General features: G+C 47.0%; 1 protein-coding gene across 12 annotated transcripts in view; it reads right to left on the bottom strand.

The window, feature by feature from the left end:
* The window catches only part of FoxP (forkhead box transcription factor P), a 317599-nt gene that overhangs the window by 26677 nt on the left and 268216 nt on the right, over positions 1-22706 (bottom strand). For 11 of the 12 annotated variants that reach the window (XM_086986479.1, XM_086986478.1, XM_086986477.1 and 8 more), the window contains one exon: positions 10321-10515. In XM_086986479.1, the coding sequence (XP_086842605.1) occupies positions 10321-10503 (183 nt within the window). In that variant the 5' untranslated portion in view covers positions 10504-10515. Of the gene's footprint in view, positions 1-150; positions 890-10320; positions 10516-22706 lie in introns of those variants that run through there. The other variant, XM_086986481.1, reaches the window with a different exon arrangement.

Below are 22706 nucleotides of genomic sequence, written 5' to 3'. Positions count from 1 at the left end.
CAACTTATTTACTATCTATAGTATATTCTTATGCATCATCCTAGACACATGTAAGCAAACATTCATTGTCAGTGACTCCTGGTAAACCTACAAGCAAAGAGGCCATGGCAACAACTTGATAAACAGAAACATCAGTACAATAGAACTTGCCTTTGAGCTGTAGAGTAGCATCCTCATCCGTTTACTTTCAGTTCTGGCGGCCGTTACGCCGATTTTCTGCCAGTAAGTCTTACAGTTCACTATTCCAAATGCACAATCCCTCAATTTATTGATAATTTCCTCACAACTAGAATGCTAATTCCATAAACCCCTAGTGTCGTGTAGCTTTTTTCACGATAACGAGTAAAGGCCAATCAAGGCCTAAGGCGCCGTAACTAAAGACAATGACATCCCCAACTCTCAATGGGAATTGCACCTGATAACTGGCCTTATTTCTACGAGGAAATCATGTTCGCTCCGTAACTCTATCGCAAATGGTTCGTTCTCCCTCCCTCGCTTCTCTCACTCTGTATCGAATCTAAGCTTAGGAACTAATTTGGCGCTGATTTTTCACGGCCACTCACTGCAATTTTAGCAAAATGACTATAATTTACTGCAGGGCAAAAAGGCCATTCGCTCGAGAACACCGCCGCTTCTTTAACCTCTCAAAAAGCTGCTAGCAGCGTTCTGTGCGAGTGGGCTACAGCATAGCTAGGCAGCTGGCCTAACCTTAATCAAGAAACCAGCCCGTCTACCGGTCTGTCTGTCTAGTTGCCACGACCGAACGAGACAAGCGACACTGCGTTTGTGCTAACGTGTCCCGTTGGCAACGGCGATGTTAACTATTACTGCTAACCAGTTAGCCTGTAATCAGCCGTACATCCCCTTATTGGTCGCCTGCCCCACACAACGCTCACAGATGTTGCTACAGTCTCATAGACGCAGCTGCCGTAGAGACCGCCGCTGTCGCCGCCGCCGCCGCCGCCGCCGCCGCCGCCGCCGCCACCACCGTCACCGCCTGTGCTGCTGAAGAGGTTGCCTGTCGACCTCCTAGCTGGTTACATTTTGACGTGATTGTGCGCGAGACGCCAGCGCTACTGGGACTGGCAACCAGGCCGCTGCAGTGTACGGGTATTATTAGCACGAGATGGCGGTTGCTGCTGGGGCGGCCGCCGCCGCCGCCGTTGTTCCTACGGCCTCGATTGCTGAAAACAAAGGTCACCAATGCAACAGTACTAGTGGGCACGTTGAGCACCGAGATTAGTTAAGCTTGTCGGTGTCGCGCTCGGGCGACTTTGGCTGGCGTCTGCGTCAAAAGTGCCGCTGCGCCACCGCACCGAACAGGTCGGTTGCCGTTCGCAGTTGGCTTTTTTAGTTTTGCCCTTTTGCTGCCCCGTCCAGCTAGGAAGTATGCTGGGGATAGGGGGCGCGAGGGCCAATTGCGAGACAGCGAATAGCGCGGCTATGTGCGATAGATAGAGAGCGGCTTGTGTGTCTAAGTAGTATGCGGTAGGCCATACTCACAGTTTGTATGCTTGCTGCCTCTAGGAAGGAATAGAAAATGCGTATCAGATTGACTAAGGCTCAAAGGGGTAACAAGCAGCTGGTTGTCGGAACAGCTACGGCCAGCTAGCCATACAACAGCTAAAACAAATTGTTGGAGCCGTTCAATTCAAGCGGACTCTTGGTAGACACAACTCTGGTGCAGTTCACTCAGTGGAGAATAGAGATTCAACAGACCACACGTGCAAACTCACAAGTAGGATACAGACATCTACAACAATATCAAACAAGTCGACAAACGTCCTTTCACAAGGAACTAGACTGCATGTGTGTTGGCTACTGCCACAGAAAACGAAGAACTTCGCTGTCGGCCAACCGCGTCTTTGACAGTTCCAGTAAAAATTGTAACCGCTACCGTTTGATCACCTGATCGTGGCAATTTTCAACAATAGCCAACTCTATGAACTGAAGTCACCCAGGGACTAGGCACGCAAAGTGATACCGAGACAGGACTTGACCCATAACCTCACTTTGTATAGCGCCCATCAATCGTCCGCGTATCACCAAGCGCCATACATGTCGAACTTTAGCATAATGCCGAAACGAATTGGGACATTAGAAACAGAGAGAGACAGAGAGAGAGAGTTGTCGAACGCAGCAGTACTAAACAATAGACTACGCCCAGACTACCCCCATGTCATAACCCTGACCAACAGACGGACAGACAGGCCCAGGAGTGCTGCTCATCATATTGAAACTATTGTACCTATTAGTTTGATGGGAGTCGCGGGTAATTTTGTGCTCTAATCGTTCGCGTGATGTGAATATGCCGTTTGCTCGTTGGCTTACACAGAATCGGTCCGCGTGCTGCTCGCTATCGTAACGCAGATATATATGCTTGTAAAGTTAGTGAAACCGTGCGTTGCTAGAATTTCGATGGCTTTTCGTCAATGAATCAGTGACCATTTGCGACGTAACTGAATAGAGTTGATATCGTAATAGCCATTTGCATCCCCCCGCCTCGCACTGGCCAGCTCATTCGCAGGCATTGGTAAAAAATTTGCTACTAATCTATCTACTATCCTATACAAAATTGTGCTTGCCCATATGGGCAAAGCATCCAGGTGCAATGCCTAATAATCAGGCCTATTAGCAATAACAGAGAGGCATATCAATATCGATTGAGTTCTCGGTGAAGGGCGGGCCATATTATCCTCAGTCGCAGATTGCATAGTTTCATAATGAATCCTAAGCGGACGGAGCTCTTAGCATTTGTCCTGAAAGGTGTTTTCAAGCGTTTCGAATATAGTAGGCCCTATAGCAATCGCAAATGGCGCGACAATGAACGCTTGATTTGATCATCCAAAAATAGCTTTGTGATTACTTGATTAGAGCTCGAGAACATATGTACGTCGAAGTTGGACACCATTTTCATCTAGACTCTTCTGTCCGTAGCGTTGGTGCTGATGATATGAATGCACCTGGTTACGCTTAGTATTCCATATGTATTCGATTTTTGGACGTGCAAGATATTTCGCGGCACGAACAAGGCTGGGTGACGCTTGTCGACCCAGTCAGCATGGCCGTTTGCCGAAATAAAAGCTTAATTCAGCATCAATAATGCTGTCTCCTATAGAGATCGGCGCTTCCCGTCGTATCGGGTTTGGTCACACATTACGACAATTCGCACGATACACGCGTATATGTACGCAAAAAACTACATGCACGATGTTGCCGCTAATGCGGCCGCCGCTACGAGCTGCCGAAACACTACGAAAGTACCTATTTAGGGATCCCTGACGAGCGTACGTCACCGTGCACGAACTGGTCTCATCCATTCGACGGCGAACTTTTTTCTGCTGAAAGACGTTGTACAGGCCTTGGCATCTTCTCGTCAATAGGAGTAGTTGTGAAAGAAGCAGCTGTAGCTGATGACGCCTTCTCTGGAAGCGCAGTCGCGGCACATCGAGCCTTACTATTTGTCAAGTTACCTTTTTCCAATATATTGTCATCGCGGCAGCAGCTTTGGAGGTACTCCAGCACGTACCACGTTATTGGATAGGATATAGGTATGGTTTGGTGGCAAGAAAGATGTTTGTTCGCTCGCGTAAAGACCGAATTGCAGCAGCGGAGGTAGGTAGTGCCTATCCTGGCACATTTTTTCTCTGTGACTGTTGCCACTTTACGACACGCTATCTGCTATTACATTGAAGCGGTACGCGAACAGGCGCCAAAGGGGAGAGATCCAAAAGCATGTTCTTATGTGATGCGTATAACGATGATGTTTGTGATGGTGGCTGTATGGTTGTATTTTCTGTCTTCGTTGCATTTTCGCGCGCATTTTGTTTGTCTGCTGCCTAGCGGCTGCTGAGTAAATACATGGTGTGATTTTTTGCCGGTTTTGGCCACTGTTCATTTGTTTATTGTTGTCACGGCTGCTTCTCTTGTTGTTGACACTGCCGTAGCTGTCCCGGTTGCTAATAGAAGGGATGTTGGCTAGAACTAATATTTGCTCCCATATGGCTCTTGCCGTACTTGCCAAAGGAGTCCTAAATTTAAAGAGGGGAGCAGGGGGGGGGAACTTTGGACAACGAAGCGTACCGACTAAATATCGCGTAAGGCTCCCTGGCCGACAGGCCATAAATGCACAGACAGTCCTACCCGATCCAAAACCGATGTAGATAAACAGATCATCAAGCAGATATAGCGCAAACAGGTGGCAGAAGCTCTTGTTATTCGTACGGCTGCCGCTGTTGACGTTCTTTGAATCATTGTTGTTCTGTAGGGATAACACGCTGCCACATCGTGCTACCTTTTCCGACCAATGCGAATGGTGGCGGCAGAACAGAAACAATAATAACACGAACAGCAGCGTTGGCATCGAAGGCAAGAAAGAAATGACATCGACAACAACAGCCTCCACTGTACATCAGCAGCAGCAGCAGCGTCTAAAAGGTGATGACGATAGAGAGCCATCAAATTGAACACCAACAGGCGCGGCAGCTATGGCCGCCGTGGCATCGCGCCAGAGTGAAAAACTCAACAAAACAACAACAATAATAGCCGTGACTACAACCCAACCAAATCGACTCGGCGCCCGACGGAAATTGTCAACTGAATCATCCCCGACTGCCAGCGCCTTACTTGCGATGGCGTGTCTTTCTGTCGCGCTGATTCCTGGCGTCGATCGGTAGGCTCTCCGCTGCTGCGGCCGGCAACAGCTACGGCCGCGACCGATCCTTTTCTCGGCGTGAATATACGTTTATCCATGAAGCTCTAGAACGTTGCTACTGCTGGCGTCGTCGCTACTACCGCCTCTATAACACCGAGCATCAGAAGGCGCCGGCTGCGGCGGCCACGTACTGAGCAATATTCATAGATGTGCGATATGCGGCGTCACCAGCTGTCTGCAGTTGCCTGCACGATTCGTTGCCGACAATGTTTAGTTGATTGCGTCAACAACAGTACCGACAACAAAAACAATACCGACAGCAGTGACGCTGGTAGTAGCGGTAGCAACACCATTAGCAGCTCTGACGGTAATACCGCCATTATTATCATCAGCCAGCCATCGGTGCAAACGATCGGCTGGACAGAACGACAGACAAACAGGGCAAGCAAACGAGGGAGCGAGCGAAAACGTCAAAAACATGTCAACCCGTAACGACGGCGGACGGGCACGGTATGTTCCGAGGATAGAGACGTTACGAGGAAAATTGCAGGCAACAGCGTTATATAGATAGAACATCAATGCGTATGAAGTATGCCACGTCAATAACAACAGTAAGTGTTTGCATGGCACGTCGACATTCTCGTCGTCACGCTGGATGCTACTGCCGCAATAGATCGTCGATTTTGTTTGTGATTCACTGCGTACTATTCGAAACTGGAAACGACGGTGACGGCGTCAATATTGAGGCTGATAATGGCGAAGAAGAACACGGTTCTCGTTTCAGCTTTTATACAGATAATATATATGACGCATACAGGAACTGTGCGGCGGGGATGGCACCATTCATTGCACAGGCAACAGGTCTTATTTAATACTTTTGGGTACCATTTTGTTTTTTGCTGAGAAAGGTATATTAAAGCTCGCTAGAACTAGTCTAAAGGAGCGTAGCGTGTAGGAGTGAAACGAGAAGTAAAATTCACACGGGGGACACATGTTGCAAGGAGAAAGGCCTATCGGGGGATCGTTCGATGCTTATTCGGCGGGTCGATTTCATCGGATTGATCAGGCAAGCTTTTTACTTGATTCGTTCGTTGAGTGCGTGCGAGGAAGTGTTTAAAATGCTATCTATCCGAGTACTAGTGATACGATGATACTGACTGGCGAGCAAACAAGATGCAAATATGACAAGCAATAGGTTGACCCATTAAATGCGTCGGCATTCGATGCTAGTGCTTCGAAGAGCTGAAGTCTTCCACGCATAAATCATAGAACCTTAGGCACATCGGCGTCTATAGAGGGGCTTTTTCTCGACACTTGTTTCGTCTGTAGCGGGGACAAACTCTTTCGAGGTCTAAATCCAGTACTGTCGTTAAGGGTTGCTTTAGGCTGGTGTTTACAAACGCATGACCACAGGAATCTATAAAAAGGTCTGAGGTGTTAAATCCGAGTAGCGTCGATTGCTTCGCGCGTCTTTTGTGCTACCTCTAATCAAATAGACCTCTCTAGGTAGAATCGGTTCATGGCCAATACTGCGCTGTTTGAGTACAGATCCAGTCGCACGAAACGGCCGGTTTTCAAGTTGTGTTTCAGTGCTTCTCTCATATGTCATCGTTTGCTGCCTAATCAGCATGTACCCTGAAGTCTTCCCTACCCAGCATCCTGATGATCATCATAGGGCATCACGAGCGACCAATGAACAAACGGAATGTTTTTATGGTCGTATACGTTTATACATTCTATCTGTTTGAAATCATTGTTTCCCTATATTTCTTCAAGATGACAAGCAACAACGTGCGCCGGCACTGACCGGACGTGTTTGCCTCTGGAAAGCAGACATCATCTGACATGTCTACATATGTAATCGTAAACCGACGTCGGAGTGGTTAGAAACGACAACAGAAAAGTTGCCAGCATATAACAACACTACAACGGGGTCATTGAAAGCGGGAGAGTTATTGAGTGAAAACAAGAACGAGACAAAGGAGGACGCATAAACATAATTATTCATGCGAATCATTCATTCATGCACACGACAAGCAAGAAGGGAGACGCGGAACGAAGGAACGTTCGTATCAAAGAGATGCTACTTCACTGTACATATACGCGTACGACGAATAGGCCAGCCGGTCGGAATTCAACTAACTATGTAAGCACACATCTCGAACGGACGGGTCACAGAACTCACAGATCAAGCTAGAGCATTAGCAGCGGTAGCAGCGATCACCGAAATGCGAATTCCCCCATTAGGACCATTAACGTTATTGTCGTCTATAAATGTATGCATTCGTGTGTATTTGGGCTTGGAAAGGCGCACCCGTTATGTTATGTTATGTTGAATGCCCTATCTCGTATTGCCGCAGCCGGTACTTTTGCTGCTGCTGCTGCCGCTACTGGTAAATCTACCGACCCTCCCTGGTAGCCCGAATTGGACTTAGTGTAACACGATTCGGTGGAAGTCGCAAGCACAGCTGAACGCCGCTATAGATTTGGCGACAGTCGGGTTAAAACAAATAATATGGCGAGCAGTGGCGTTGGCCTTCTACGCTGCTGCTCTATAATATGATACATTTTGTCCATGGATCGTTGCTAGCTCCATTCGTCACTTGCCCACTGTCGTCGAACTCGGCAGTGACATTAATTCAGGCATCCGTCAATAGGTAGACAAAGCGCGGCCATCTGTTTGGATAGACCAGTAACGCCGCCGCCGCCGCCGCCGCCATTGCGCTGGCCACGGACGTTGTGCAAACGTCATCATCGCCCGAAGACGACCACGGACCTCAGCTACGAGATGAAGGCCAGAGCCGACGGCGAATCTGACCACTGCAGTCACAGTTAACAACAGCTGCATTTACGCGATCAGAGCAATCGCTCGTGTCATAAGTACGTTCCGCTGGCATCATCTGATCTTCGCTGTGCCATATGCGATCGATATAGCACTATTTAACGTTTTACTTTTGATGTATACGTGCGAGTTGAAAAATCAGTATAGAGGGCACACACGGACTCAGGCACAGCGAAAACGGATAAAGTGCATGGCAACGCCAAACGCCACGCAGGGAATTCACCAGTAGGGAACCGCAAATGTAAATGTATCGCCGCAGCTGTTATTTTTATTGGTTGCTGCTACTGTTTTGTTTGGCCTATTGTTTATCTTGCCATTTTGCGTCGGCGTGTTCGGGTCCAGTTGGGCTGGACCAGGCCTTGTCGCAGTCCCCGGCCTTTGTCCTGCTGTGTGCTAAGTTTAGCCTAACTACAACACGCTTCGTTGTGGTCGTGCGGGACGCGGGTTCTGGGTTAAACCAACAACAGAACATCACATCGCGTTGGCAAGCAACCAGCGGACAAACAAGAGCTCAAAGTGCGGGCAACTATCGTCACTATTGCTACAATCAGCCACTAATATTCCCTGTCCCATCATATTACCTATACGTATATACCAGCTGTGCGTGCAGCTCACCTGCACAATGCGTCGATCGTCAGCATCCTCGTATTTGATGCTATCGTCGTTGAGTCCAAACGGTTCTCTAGCAGTAATAACAAAACGAACAGACGACGAGGGTGTTGAACCTTGAAGGGGAATGGAGGGGCACCAATCTGATGTGGCAAATATTACTCGATCTGCACTCGCAGGTAGGTACGGATCGTGAACGTTACGTGGCCACCTTGGCCGCTAGCGTCGTTCTAGCCATCAATGACAGCACAGTTACGAACAGCGGGCTAGCCAGTCTGTCCGCCAGGCATACTCACGTTCATTCAACGTCACTCTGCACTACGTTATATTCTGGGTCGACGCTATTGTTGTTGATCTACGGTCAATCAGCATTCTTCTAACACGCATGCAGATAGTTATATAAGAAGCGCTATAACAGGTGTGACAACCGCTTCGTTTTTCTATAGACGAATTGACACGGGGGTTGGACGCGGCCAGCAACAACATCAGATGAAGTAAAGCGGAGTCCGGCTGACTGTCTGAGTCCGCGTTTTTGACAGAAACAACTTCTCTGTGGCAGAGTCTGTACTAGGCGTCGAGACAACGATATATGGCCAACAGTAGGGTACTATACTATATATAATAAGTGTATAAAGGGCTGTGTTATTGTCAAGTGTTTGCGTAGAAGTCCTCGTGGTTTAAGACCGGCTACAAGCGTTGTCGATTCGATCGAGTTCTCCATAATATACATAATTCAGCAGTATTATCTTCCGCATCATCACAGGGTATGGGGTTGTTACGCGTCAACATATTCTTCGGTAAAAGTTATGCGATCACACATATTTTGGGCTACGCTCAGGGGACTTAGCCTGACTGTATACCAAATTGACACTGTCGACGTAGTCGAATTTGCTGTCAACGGTAAAGGGCTCGTAACAGATTAATGAGGTTCCCAGGCTACAGCGAGGTCTTCTTGACAATATATTCTCCAAATAACCTCGACAGCTCTGGCCTATATTGAGTTGTTAACATAAGTTCTTCAATGGGACTTTACCTATAAGGCAATATGTGATAATCTGCATTGCAGCATCATTTTGACGTCGCTTGCATAAGATTAATACCGATCGTTACAAGCTGTCTCGCCTTTCACCTGACGCCGATAGTCGTAGCCAGCTGAACTATTATATCCCAGATCAATATGACAGGGCCTGTTTATTCGCCAAAGGACAATCATTTCAACTAGCCGCTGTTACAGGCCTGACACTTAGTCGGTTGTTACCCTTATTTGTGATACCTGAAGTTTGTTTACAGGCCAGGTGCCAGCAGGAGTAGCAGAAGTCCAGCAATGTCAGCGTTACGAAAGCGGTAACAATTGCTGACCCAACTGGGCAGAACTAGAGAAAACGCCGTTGGCATATGATGTGGTTCTTGTTGTTCTGTTAGAACCGTTAATTGCACTATGACATGAGACCTGACAGTCTTTTCCTTGAAGTTTTACATTAGGCTTTAAGTAAGTGTTTCAGAAAAGCATACAAATAGCCTGCGTTCGAAATTATAGCAGCCTATAAGCAAAATCTTGATATACAGCTACCTGCTTAGCCAAAAGATAACATCTACGAAGATGTCTACAGGTACCAATGAGTCAAATTGCAACTGTTGAATCGGACGCCTTATCTCTAATGAGAAAGATATTGAATGGGAAAGTTTGCCGAAAGAGCACTTCAGACTAAAAGTGGTTTCCTGTTAATGTCAGATAGACAGAAGACATTTTTCGTTTTCCCTTTAGGAGAGGGAGTCACGATTCCGTAGCCATCATATGGGCGCATTGCTTAAGGTGGCTTGGCTCGTTGCTGGCTCAACTACCCTTGTCCAAACGACGACCTTACGTAGACATGTTCTTAACGTCCTGCTTCGTTAGAGTAGCGCTGTAGTTTCGCGCAAGAATTAGATATATATAATAAATAAATAAATAAACAACGTGGCAATCACGTCAACTCGGTACTCCTTTTTACCTAGACATCAATACCTTATACACAGCTAGATCGTAGCCTACTATGAAAGGCGAGAAGTAATAAACCGGCTTGAAAAAGAGGTAGCTGCGTACTATCTGCACGAGACCGACTTTTGTTCCAGTTATGAAAGCTAAAAGTCGGTGTTCTCTATCTATATATTACCTAGTACACATATTAAACTGCAGAATCAAACCGAACGGGGTCATCAATAATTCGCTACTAACGTGCTTTCCGGAGAGGTCCGTGGTGTTGGGGGACGGTGCGCGCTCGCCTCCCATGAAGGAGTTGGTTTGCGAGCAGGGCGGTGAAGCGGGCGAGGAGGGTGCGATACTCGACGAGGTTGAGGTAGTCAGATTGATCGCGTGGCCCGGCTCCGTTTCCAAGGCTCCACCCTCATGCTCCATCATGCGCTCATCCTCCTAAAACACACAATAACAGCAATAACAACGGCGACAAAGTTAACAGAAGCAGGAAAAACAACACTGCGAGCTTTATATGTATCCAAATAATGAGTAACCACGTGTAAACATATGCTCCATCACGAGATTCCCATGATCATCATTAACGACACTAGCCACATTGACAACTCCATAGCTCCCGCACGGACCCGGTTGCCTCCCGCCCAAACAAGTCGCCCATATTCGCATCGCCGATAGTAAAAGTACTAGTAGTAAAATAGTTGTATAATTACCGGACTAGCTCGCACAGCTATAGAACTTCATAGGTTAAATTGTAGAAACAGGACATGGTGATGATGATTGATAGGTAACGAGCGACGCTTGAACTGTGACAGTTAATTGGTTGTTGTTGTTGTTGTTAATGTAATAATATCTGGCTCGAAGGGTATCTACGAGCTCAACTATAGATGAGTTTCTGTCCTAGGCTAGGCTTATCTGTAAATTTGGATAAATTGATTCAGTAAACGTGAATCAAGTAGAAGGATACATGGTATAAATAGGATTGGCTCTAGGTCATCAACATCAATGGCTGCCGATACGGAGGGATTATTTTTTTATCAGCACTTCGTTGGTTAGCGCTGCGAAATACTCTACGACAACATGACCATGCTTAGTCGCTATCTGCCAGCAAGCGACGACTAACTAATACACAAACATATATCCGAGTTGTACCAAGTAGGTTGACGAACGCTTCAGTGACTCTGCTATCGTTCGTGCATCGAGCTAGCGAGGTAAACCAGTCGAAAAAAACGGGTACGCAAGAAGCATTGGGGAAAAATAAATAAACATCATGCGGTTTGACTTCAACGCTCAGATGAAGCGAACCTTAACGAAGTTTGTTACCGTGAAGACCTTAGAGGACAATGGATTAATAGGGTAAAATTCAGCTGAAAAAGATAATGGTGGATTGACGATCTTCAGTACCTTGCTATATTTCTCGCATATAGCATTCTCTAAAAGGTCAGCCTACCTGATGCGAGTACAGCGGAACTTCTGAATCGTGTCATTTCTCCCCATTTGATTACTGTTTCTCAATAACTGGTTAAGTTAGAGGGCAGTAGCCATTGGTAGAGACGTTAATTCGTTTTGTGTCACTTGCAACTTCCAAAGGATACAAGAATGAAGAAGCAAGCACCTATCCAATGAACCTCCTTTCTAGTCGAGGAAGGAAAAATTTAATTACCTATTATTTTTTTAGCTGCTGGTAGCGCGGTGTTTTAACAGAAGCTAGATCAGCGTCAGGCGGAGGAAAGGAAACCAATTAGCGATAAACCTGTGCAGCTTCATTCTATCAATTCGAAGGTTACTGGCACGAAGCACGCACCGTCAGCCCCTTGCTTCTCGCAAATCAAAACTACCATCTATTCTGCTTCTCCTAATCACTAGTCTCATCGGACCACGGCCGCCATTCGACCTTTCTCATACCTACGCCGACGATGACGCCCTCTGTCGTGCGGCACGCCACGTCGCTGAGACGTAAGCCAAGCCACACGTTTCTTTCTATTCGCTACTGCAGCTGCTACGGTTACGATCGCCGCGGCTGTCGGATCAATGGAAGCGCACAGCCACAGCTGGCGCCCACCTCAGTGACGGCTGCTGTGATGCCCCGCAACAGCGGCTGCAGCTGCGTGTCGTTCTTAGCCGACTTTTGCAACCTTGCCGCGTGTTTGACCTCGATCTTGCCGCCTACAACATTGAACTGGCCATTGCCCTTCCCGAAGGGTTGAGTGTGTAACACAAGCAACGACGGTAGCGACGAGAGAATACTGTGTGTTTCGCTTATATGTGGCGCAGATATGGTTCTGTGGGTGTCTCTTGCTGCCGATATGCGTGTCTAAAATAAAGAGAAAATGTATGTGAGCGTCACTCTGTGTGAGTGGGTGTAAAAAAGACTGTCGACGTGTGTACGTAGCGACGAAAGCGATGGTAGTGTAGAGACCCTTGGGATACAAAGGTACCACTGGGGTAAACGCTACTGGAAGAGAAAAACGAAGATGGTAGAAATGACCGAATGGGGCTGATCGGTAGGAATGTGGGCGTTCGGGAACAGAGCGGAGTAAGATGCGGTAATCATTCATCGTGTCTCCGTCCCATAACCGTGCAGGGATAGATAACCGACGTCGAAGAACCACAGGTACACAAGAAGTATGAGCAGTGTAGAGAACATGTCGAGCAGACGCAAATGATGACGATACAGGAAGCCTGAAGGGTCGAATAGACAAACCCATCGATGCACTAGACGCGTCTGCACACATCGTAACATTGACACACCTAACATGTAACTTCTGTGTTGGAAAGTACCACTGTGCATAAGCTGAAAGTTTCGTAGTGGTCTAGGTATAGCAACAACGCAGCAATCGCTACTGATCCTGTTATTGACGAATCCTATCTATGTACATCTATGATAGACGAAAAAACACTAAAGGAAAGCAGGCACGATGGACTGCAGGTAAGTAAAATGGGAGCGAGGAGGCAATTATGCGACAAAAGCAGGTATCTTCAATAGTAGTTATAATCGTAAGGACGGGCTTTGACATGTGTAATCGTCCTGCAGCCTTATAATCGTTCGTCGGTTTAGGTGTGCTTTTATATGCATACGTGTCCCTGATTCTTTCTCAAACCCAGACGGTCTTTTTTCGTTGAGTTTCTGTTTTTCTTCTCGTGTCGAGCCGTATACGTGGACGGGGCCAGACGGCCGTCAGAGCAGTAGCCAGCGCCCAGCGGGTGGAAGCGATTGCCTGCAGCTGCGTCCATAACAACTCGATCTATCCCTGCGTTGCGTTCGATTTCGCCTTTTTCCCCCTCGTTAGATTGAGATCGGCCGTTGTCGCTGCCGCTATCGGTATAGTCATCGCCTCTGATCTCAGACCAAGCATCGTGTCTCTCTCGGTCAGATTAGCTAGCACCGTTTGGGACCGAAGCGACCAGCGGCAAAATAGGCAGAAAGCAAGCGGAAGGGCCCCGTGAGTAAACACACAATATAAACATATATGTAGAAGCAAGAACGGATAGGAGAGCTAGACCGATCGGCATAGTATATGAGAACGACTGAACAATGACGACAACAAGAGCAGGGCCCAAGTAGCTATCGGCATCCATTGTTGCTGCTGCTGCTGCTGCTGCTGATTCCAGCACCAACTATTCCTACTGCAACCCACACTACCATCAGTGCATCTAACGTTGATCACAACAACAACCACGATGACGCCAGCGACGATAGCATAGAGCACAACAGCATCACATCTCGTCACAACCGCCGTCGTTGCAGTACTCCTCCTGATGCTGCTGCTGTTGCCAGCCAGCCAGCCAGCCAGCCGGTCAGCCAGTGCCTCCCACTTCTCGGAGAGATAGTGAGCGACTAACAAACAACAACAACAACAACAAAAACAACACATGACGGAAATTATACGAAGGAACTAAGATGACTGCGTTTGGCTTTTGAAAAGCGTAGGAAGCAAAAATTCTCAAGTTTTATATAGAAGAGCTTGGCTCGACGCGAAACAATTCATGGGTCATTTAAATCTGAACTAGGAAATTGAAACGGAAACTAACCCGCTTTAACGTAATAACCGTTAGAGAAATTATCTATGCATCAAAAACGAAGAGAAAATACCTTTCAGTGCGATAAAGCATACATCTATCGACACGGCTTTTTCTTTATTAAGCTCCCACCTAACGATTCAGCTTTTTCTTTTCTTGTATATCGATAGCTTAAGTCACTGACATAATAGTTCGATACAAACTAACTTCAAACATTGAACTAGATTACTTCATCTTTATTTTGTCTATGCGAACGAAACCGTGGCATTGTTGTGTAGAAGCTAAATGAAGCCGGCTCGGGGTCGGTGCATAGTTATGCTGTAAAGTACATTTTTGAGGGTTTTGCTGAATTTCGTGAGGTGCATCCAAAAGTCCGCTATTGCGCCGTATAGAAAAGAAACTAAAATTGGAACAAAATAACTGCCCAGTTAGTTGTGTACGTAGTCAATGTTCCTCATCTCCCTCCTAGTGGCGCCATGTTTCAAACGCTTGTTGTAATTTCTCTATTTTAGGCTGTTCTATTCCAATATGCTATGCATGTATGCGTTTATAATTCTAGAGACAAACGACAACATGCCAAAAGCAAGCTTTCTCTCTATTTTGTTAGGGCTCTTTGTGCCATTTTTCATTTCATAGCCTTAAAAAAATTCAAAATGAACTGTATTGTCGCCCTTAGCAACAAGCAAGACAGACGAAACAAGCAAGAAAGATATAAAGAATCTGTTCTCCGTTGCAGCCGATTCCCTATTCCCATTACTGGCTTTCCCTAAAGACCGTCAGACCCTACATTCCCGTTTCACATATTCGGCACATCCGCTCAAACTCTGCGCCCACTCGTTGTCTCAAAGAAATTTTGTCACAGATTTGTTTTCCCCATATAGAGTAGCCACGTCGGTTATGAGCTGGGCGGCAGAAGCTCTGAACGGACAACAGCAGACAGCCATTCCCGCGCCCCATCCCCTGCCTGCCCCCTAGGCATAGTAAGAGTAAGCTAACATTCATAGATTGCATTGTCGTCGTTGTTGTTATTGTCGTCGTCACTGTTTCGCTTTGTTGTTTCTGTTATATCTGTTCATCGTTTGTTCATCTGTCCATCGATAACTGCTGCTGCTGCTGCTGCTGCTATCCGTTGCCAGGTCCGAATGGACCCGCTAGTAGCAGTAGAAAGTCCGACCTCCAGTGAAAGGAGATTCCATCAGTAAGAATTGTAGGTAGCGGCGTTTGTGGCGACAGAGGCTCAGCCGGCATCATCGCAACATCAACATTACCAGCAGCGAACTCTTAGACGTGGCAGTTTGTTGTTGTTGTTGTTGTTGTAGTCGTCGTCGTCGTCGTCGTCGTCGCTGCCGGGGGCAGCGTTACTATCAGCATCGGTGCTGGCTAGTAGTTGTTCGCTGGGTGAACAACGTTGGGCGTTAGACTACGAAATGGTGGGATGCCGCTGCTGTCGCGACTGTTGTTGTTGTTATTGCCGTTCATGTTGATGCTACTCGCCAGCTAAACAAAGAGAGTAAAGGAGAAAAAGGGGGATCAGAGCTGGCAACAACTGTGGGAGGCCGGATAGAGCCCCAAAGCATAGGTCGTTTGTCGCTTGCTACTGCTGCTGGTCTCCTAGGTTCCTTAACTTGTTTCGTTTCGTCCGTCGGGACAGTGAGTGGAAAACACCGAGAGACAGGGAGACAAACCATTTGGGTAGATGCTACTGTCGCTTTCTCTAGCGTCGTCGTCGTCGTCGTCGGCCAGTACAGCCGCTGTCGGTCGGTCGCCGGTTGGGCGTCGTTGTTTGTGGAGGGAGAAGGATAAACACGCGAGAGTAAACAAGCACGCAAGCTAGAGAGCTGAAGGGACGACCGGTTAGATAGCTGGCTAGCCAGGCGGGCGGGCGGGCGGGAGCGAAGCTGCTCACAGTGAGGAGAAGCAAGAGGACGCTAGCTAGCAAGCTCAGAACCAAACAACCCCGCGTCAGCAGGAGGCAAACGAACATACAGATAGCTGGACGGACGTGCGGACGCGCGGGTAGACAGACAGACAGGCGAACGAAGGAGTCGTCAACCCAAGCAAAGAACATCGGGAGAGGGGGAGACGTGTATGGCGGCGCAGAGAACGACACACGAGAAGAAAGTGATAGAGAACAGTAGAGGCTAAGGAGGCCGTAAGCAACGATGAACCAGAGAGTCTGGGCCGAGTGTCTTACCATCATCTGGAAGCATCGCCACACTATTGAATGCTATGATGAAATGCAGGCAGCGGCTAAGTAATGATAGCTATAGCTATGGAAGGGCGACGTCGGCTATCACCAGCGCATCAGAACTAACAGACACGATATAGCATCGGCCACGAATGGTACAGGGATCAACAAATCGAGAAAGAGAGGGAGAGAGTTTAGCGATAGCGAGACAAGTCGAGACGACGAGACGAACGAATGCGAGAGAAAACATAATGAGAGACGAAGATATAGAGAACACAGCCGCACCTCACAGCAACTCGGTAGCCGGCAAAACAACAATACTGACAGAAGCAACAGAGGTCGTGGCAGTAGCAGCCTGCAGCAGCAATGAAGAAATGGTCCACTTGTAGACTACTGCCGCATACGGCAAGCACAGCTACGGCCCCGCCGAGTGATCGGTAGCTGTGCTACGATCGCATAAGAACTTATGACAATAATAACAGCAGGCCAGTACTCGCTTTAGACACGTAATGGCAATGATATTAATAACAACACCGACATAAACAACAACGGCAGCAGCAGTAGGCGAAAGAGCAAAGGCAATGGCGTCAAAGCAACCGAACGTTCGATACGAATGGGGTCGGCGAATGAGAAAAAAACTAGAAAGTGCCTTGTTGGCCAGGACAACCAGACTGTTAACTTGTCGCTCGTGTCGACATATCAGCGTCGCTGATGAAGAGATTATAGACACACACCTATGCGTGTGTGTGTGTGTGTGCATTAACAACAGCAGCGAAAATTAGAACAAATAACGGGGCGACGAATTTGATAGCAATAATAGTTCTATACGTTAGTATTGCGATAAACAGAGGATGTCGATGATAAGGAGTGAGGAGCAGGGAGGAGAAGGAGGAGGAGAGATCCGAGTTTGGGCATATTTCGTTTAAAACGCCTCGTCTGATTACGCTGATTGGCCAAGAGGTACGATTATGTGGCACAAGGTGCTAAGCAAACTATCGAAAAAAAAGTTGCGTACTATTTGGCAGAAGCCGTACATAAAGGAAGGGACTGATCTCTAAAGCTATCGTATAGTTTTGTTCCTTATGAAACCTTCGCATCAAACTTTTTTCCTGAGAGTCCTGCCAGTGCTAACTTCCTGCTTCTGTTTCATCTGCTCCGATAGGTCGAACCAAAATGTTTTGAGTAATAATGCCGTGAAGCATCGCTTCGGAGAGATTCGAAGGAGGATTATCTTTGACCGGTGGCCAAACACACTACCACACGTCACCATCGAAGGGAGGCACGAGAAACGTAGATGGCAAAGCTAATAAACGTAACATCTTTACATATGGCCATCAACAATAATATCAAGCTAAAAACAATATCAATCAGCAAGCATAGCTCATAAATGTCATATAGTAACGCGATATGTACATATCGCGTTACTACATGATGGCCTTATACCGCTCGAATAGAGCCTGAAAGGATAGTTATCATCAAAATGCTAACCACAATGACGGCGGCGCCAACATCAACGCCGAAACCATCGGTGGCTGTGTCGCATTGCGACAATTGACGCATCAGAAAATACAAGACGCCGTTCCTGATCCCGCTTGACCTCAGCACTCAACTCTGACATTGTTAGCTGAGTGGCCAGACAGATCCTAATATCTAATAAGGGCCAAAAAACAGGACAAAATCCTTACGACATCGAGCCGTTAGCCGGCAAGGCCGAACCAAAATAATAACACAAGTACCAATAAGGAAGGTAGATAGCAACAATATCACCAAGATCAAACAGTAGCGAACTTAACCGATAACACAAGAACAATAGAAACGAGAGAGCGGAAAACAGCTTACAATGAAAAGAAAAATAGCAATAATATAATGACTAGAAGAAAACCAAAACCGGCAGACGCTGAGAGAAACGACAAAATTGGCTTGACGACGTCCGCCATCAGGCACAATCAAAATAGGGTGATGACTTTTGTTCACTCAAGCACTTCAGGTAATTTCTCTCTCTTTTCGTTAAAATCGTCAACATGATCTTCTCATCGCTGCTTCAGTCATATTCGCCACCGATCTTCAATATAGCTATACTCTGCCGATTGTCATATTACTAATTAGAATGATGGAAGGGAATCGGGAACGATACCATACCAGCAGTCAACTATAATCTCAGTAAGAATTCACGGATGATGGTGGTGATTGAGGGTTGACGAGGATGAAAAACCGCAGGCTTACTTACAAAACGCGAGTAGACAGGCAAAAAGATCGAGAGGCAAAAGTAGCGCCAATTGTTAGATACATAGATGGATAAAATACAATTATTAGAAGCAGCTCATTCACCTTTTTAAGTTAAATGTCTGATTTTCAAACGAAATTTAGTGTGAGTGCGCCGTCCCAACCTTCGTCTCCCGTTCTGTCCAGGTGCCCTGTCGTTATAGGGCAAGCGGCGACAACCTGTAATAGCATTTGCCCGCTATCGCATTGCATAGAGGAGCTACGTACTCGAACGTTCACAAGACCTGAAATTTTAGGTCCACTATCTTGCTGTTTGTTTCAAACGCCTAGGCCCGTACTGCCTGCATAGGTACAGTACGTTAAAGGTATCCATATTCGATTGTTGATGAATATCTAGTACTGAAATAGGCAATGTTCAACAGCTCGGCAATGAATACATGATGAATTAGTCCTGTATACACGTATGTACATCCATCATCAAATGTATGACAGTTATGTCGCGTTTCCAGTGTGCGGAGCATTGTGCCTCCTAGCTAGTGATGAATATTCTTCTATTTGTCTTACCACAACTAGTACTGCTCGCCAGCGGCCCTGACCACCCGGCCAGCGGCCGCCAGACACGGTTATGTTTACTGCTCCCAAACGATCTAGTCGCTGACTGGATAAGAGGCCATCAGCATTGCTTGTTGTTGTTGTTGTTATTGTTAGTAGCAACAACGACAAACGCGAATAGAAGCCGTCATCATGCAATGGATCATTATTAGAGTATTTGCACATCCGTATGTCACGGGTCAGGCGGGACTGCACGAGGGAAAACATGTGGGTTAGTAACACTGTGCCTATTGAAGTCACAGTTACGAGATACTAGCTGCGAATCGCTCTCCTCAATGGCGGCTGTATGATTGCTATTTTAACGGGCCATGAGCAACAATCGTCAAGGCAAGAGCGTCTCTTCGTCCTCGTCATTTCCTCTATGACGGCGCGAATATTAGCGGCGTCGTCGGCGGGAAAGCGTGGACAGCAGCAACAGGGTGAACTGCATCGCACCAACGGCCACTGTTACCGTTATATAGCCTGCATGGCTGCTACTAGATGCTGTTGTTGTTGTTGTTGTTGTTGTTGTGATTGTCGTCGTCGCTACTTTGTGTCCCATGGCGCAGTCTCATTGTCACAGCTGTCGATGTCGTCTTTGTTGTTAGCGCGCTGTTGCTACCCGACGCCGACTCTTATTCACCATGTCTTGCTATAGTCAGTAGTAGGGCCAGTTGGAATCAACAAAACAATAACAAAACCAACGGCCTGTCAACAGCGACGACGACGACGACGACAACAATAGCATTGTCAACCGCAAGAGAGCAGGCGGCAACAGTTTCGCTTCGTAACTGCGTCTAGGCGCGCATTCGCTGTCAATTCTGTCACTGCTTAAACTAGAAGCAACAGCAGCGATAACAGCGAGGCCCGTAACCGCGTCAGCAGCAGTAGACCCAAAAAGCAGCATCAAGGCCCAGCAATGGCCAAACCGGCAAACAACATATTTCTTACGATACGACGCGTTTGTGTCAAACTTGATGAGATGCGGACGCCAACAATACGACACTAGCCTCAGGCAGCTAACGTCGTGCTATTGCTTGTTACCGACGTCGACGTCGCGATCGCAGTCGCCGACGGCTCACTACCGGCCGGCGAACCATGTCGGTCAAGCTCATGCGCGGATTATCCTTATGGCCAAGAGCTCGAACTAATTTCTAGCGGCCGCCTATCAGGAGTTCAGGCACGACGAGTTTTCGCCGAGAAAGGCACAATTAAGCAAAAGAAGATGACAAAGACGACCAGGTTCGATGAACAATGACAATATTCAAGGTTCTGTTTTTAAACATAGGGTATATTTGTAAACGAGAGAAAGGATAAGGTCGTCTTGAGGTCGTTCGCTCCACTCAGTTACCTTGCGTAAAGTTCGGGGCAAAAAACTGGATAGATTCTAACTTCATTTTAATAAGCAATTGCATAATCTGCAGGATACGTGTCACAGTTGTCTAGCTCTTTCTCTAGCTGGCCGTTGTCTAAATGTGGTGCATGATCGGTTAGGCATAACAACTGCCAGATTGTTCAGTGCGTTTTTCTGCTCACTCTATGGAAAGCTTGTTATTCAAACACCCGCAGGTTTACAGGTGAACTGTTCATCTGGTCCAACCTTACTAAGCGTGCCAACGCAATCAACGACCCTGAATAAACAAAAATTTACCAATTACACTCCATTACGTCTAAGTATTAGTAGCATTTGGGTCTATGTGTGAGGCATATCGTTTTCCACTTGTCTATGACTTGATGACTTACGAGCGCCGGAGGCTGAATGCAGTTGGTGCCTTTTTTAGGGCTATTGATTAGGCCCTTTAGCTCGTGTACACGTTCGGGTATGCCCCGTTGTCTGTCGTCGACTACGAAATCGCTCACGTCACTACTGGTGGCGCTGGTGATGATTCAGTGCATACAAAACGCTGACATTGTTACTACCAATTATAGTAGAACGATTATCAGTGTCGTCGCCACTCACTCAGTGCGCCAGCGTGCACGTCGTATTTGGAACTCTGTATCAACCAGGCCACCTTTCATTTTTAACTTGTCTCGATAAGCCAAGCCCGCAAATCTGCCTGACTTTCTAACTGTCTACAGCCTAGCAATTTGGAGAAAGCAGTAATTGTACACTAGCGCTAGATGCAGCTGATATAGCCCGCAGGGCCGTATGCGGCTTTCATTGTGGCCATATGAAGAACTCGGTTGTGAGGCTGGGATAAAAATGGCGCTACGAGTGCAACGGCAGCAATGGAAACGGTTTCAAAAAATCATAGCAACAACCTGAAGATTAGCGCTGATCTTCTTCTGTTCTTGATCGTGTATACCCGCTCGCGCACAAGGTTACGACAGCGCATCTTAATCCCAACCAGCATCAAATTCACGGTCAAAGTTTCACTTGGAAACCATACGGATTAAATGGTTGTACGGTTGGCTGGCTGGCTGGCTGGCTGGCTGGCTGGCTATCCGGTCGTCCCTCACGCCTAAGAGAACTGCTAGGCGCATGCCTCAGCCTCTGAGAGACAACAGACGTCGCGTTACTGTCCGTTTGCTAACTCCGCCTATTTTGTACCTCTAATACTATCCGATAGGCGGCCAGTTACCGAAAAAAAAGATACTTTGACGCTTTATAGACCTGTCCAAACCGGTGCTAAAGCTCCAGTAAGCCAGAGGTATAAGATTGGGCGTTTCCACGGCGGTAAAATATTCGTCGTTCACTGTTTAGTTCTTTGCTTTCCTACCTCTATACTTATACAACTATAAAGGCGAGACATGTAACCGTCAGCTAATGGGACGTCATAGATTACGCAAACAAAAAGGGAACTATTGCAGTTGCCAAATTTATTACTGCAGCAACCATCTGGCCAACGAGAAATCATGTACGCTAAGGTCACTGAAACCACCTATCACAATGAATCATTTACGTGGCCCCCAGTCGCCAGGGGATATGGCCTCGATCTTTGACCAAACGATTGTACGTATAATACGATCCGCCAACTAATTAGTCAGACACCTGCGCGTACTCAGCAAAACCATCGCTTGCCCGACGAACAGCCCTCATAGCAAAGACAACCTGGGCTGACACTGACGCGGACGTGGGCACAAACATCTAGAGACAAGCTTATTATAACAACGAGGGCAAAAAGTATCGCTGTAGTTCCGAGCAGAAGCGACAAACGACCTAAAGCTTATCGGAAATATGTATGAATGTATATATCTTCGTGTATAGAAACGAACTAGGTCTATACATATACATATGGGTATTGTGTTAGTTGCTTCGATGATTCATGGCTATCCACGTAACAATCGAGTAGAGCGGAATAATTCGCAGGGCTCACGACGACTGTCAACGTTACGACGTAACCTTCGGCCTTTGTGGTCAATATCTCCAATAGTATAGTTACGCATATGATGTTATATATATTATCTCGTATTAGTGTTACTACTATGTGCAGGGAGACGACAGAGAAAAGCTCCTATCGGTGTTATACACGAGTGTGCGATACCTGTGTGTAAGATATATGTGCGCTAAAATCAGCTCACCACCTGTGCAGTTGTATTTTTTCACACTCGTAAACAGTCGGCAAAACACCATTGTTTATACATATGTCTGGGTCAAACGTTTCTGCTC

This window comes from Varroa destructor, unplaced genomic scaffold (genome assembly GCF_002443255.2).
Source record: "Varroa destructor unplaced genomic scaffold, Vdes_3.0 BEIS01000004.1, whole genome shotgun sequence".
Classification (NCBI taxonomy): Eukaryota; Metazoa; Arthropoda; class Arachnida; order Mesostigmata; family Varroidae; genus Varroa; species Varroa destructor.
This window is presented reverse-complemented; position numbering and strand designations above follow the sequence as displayed.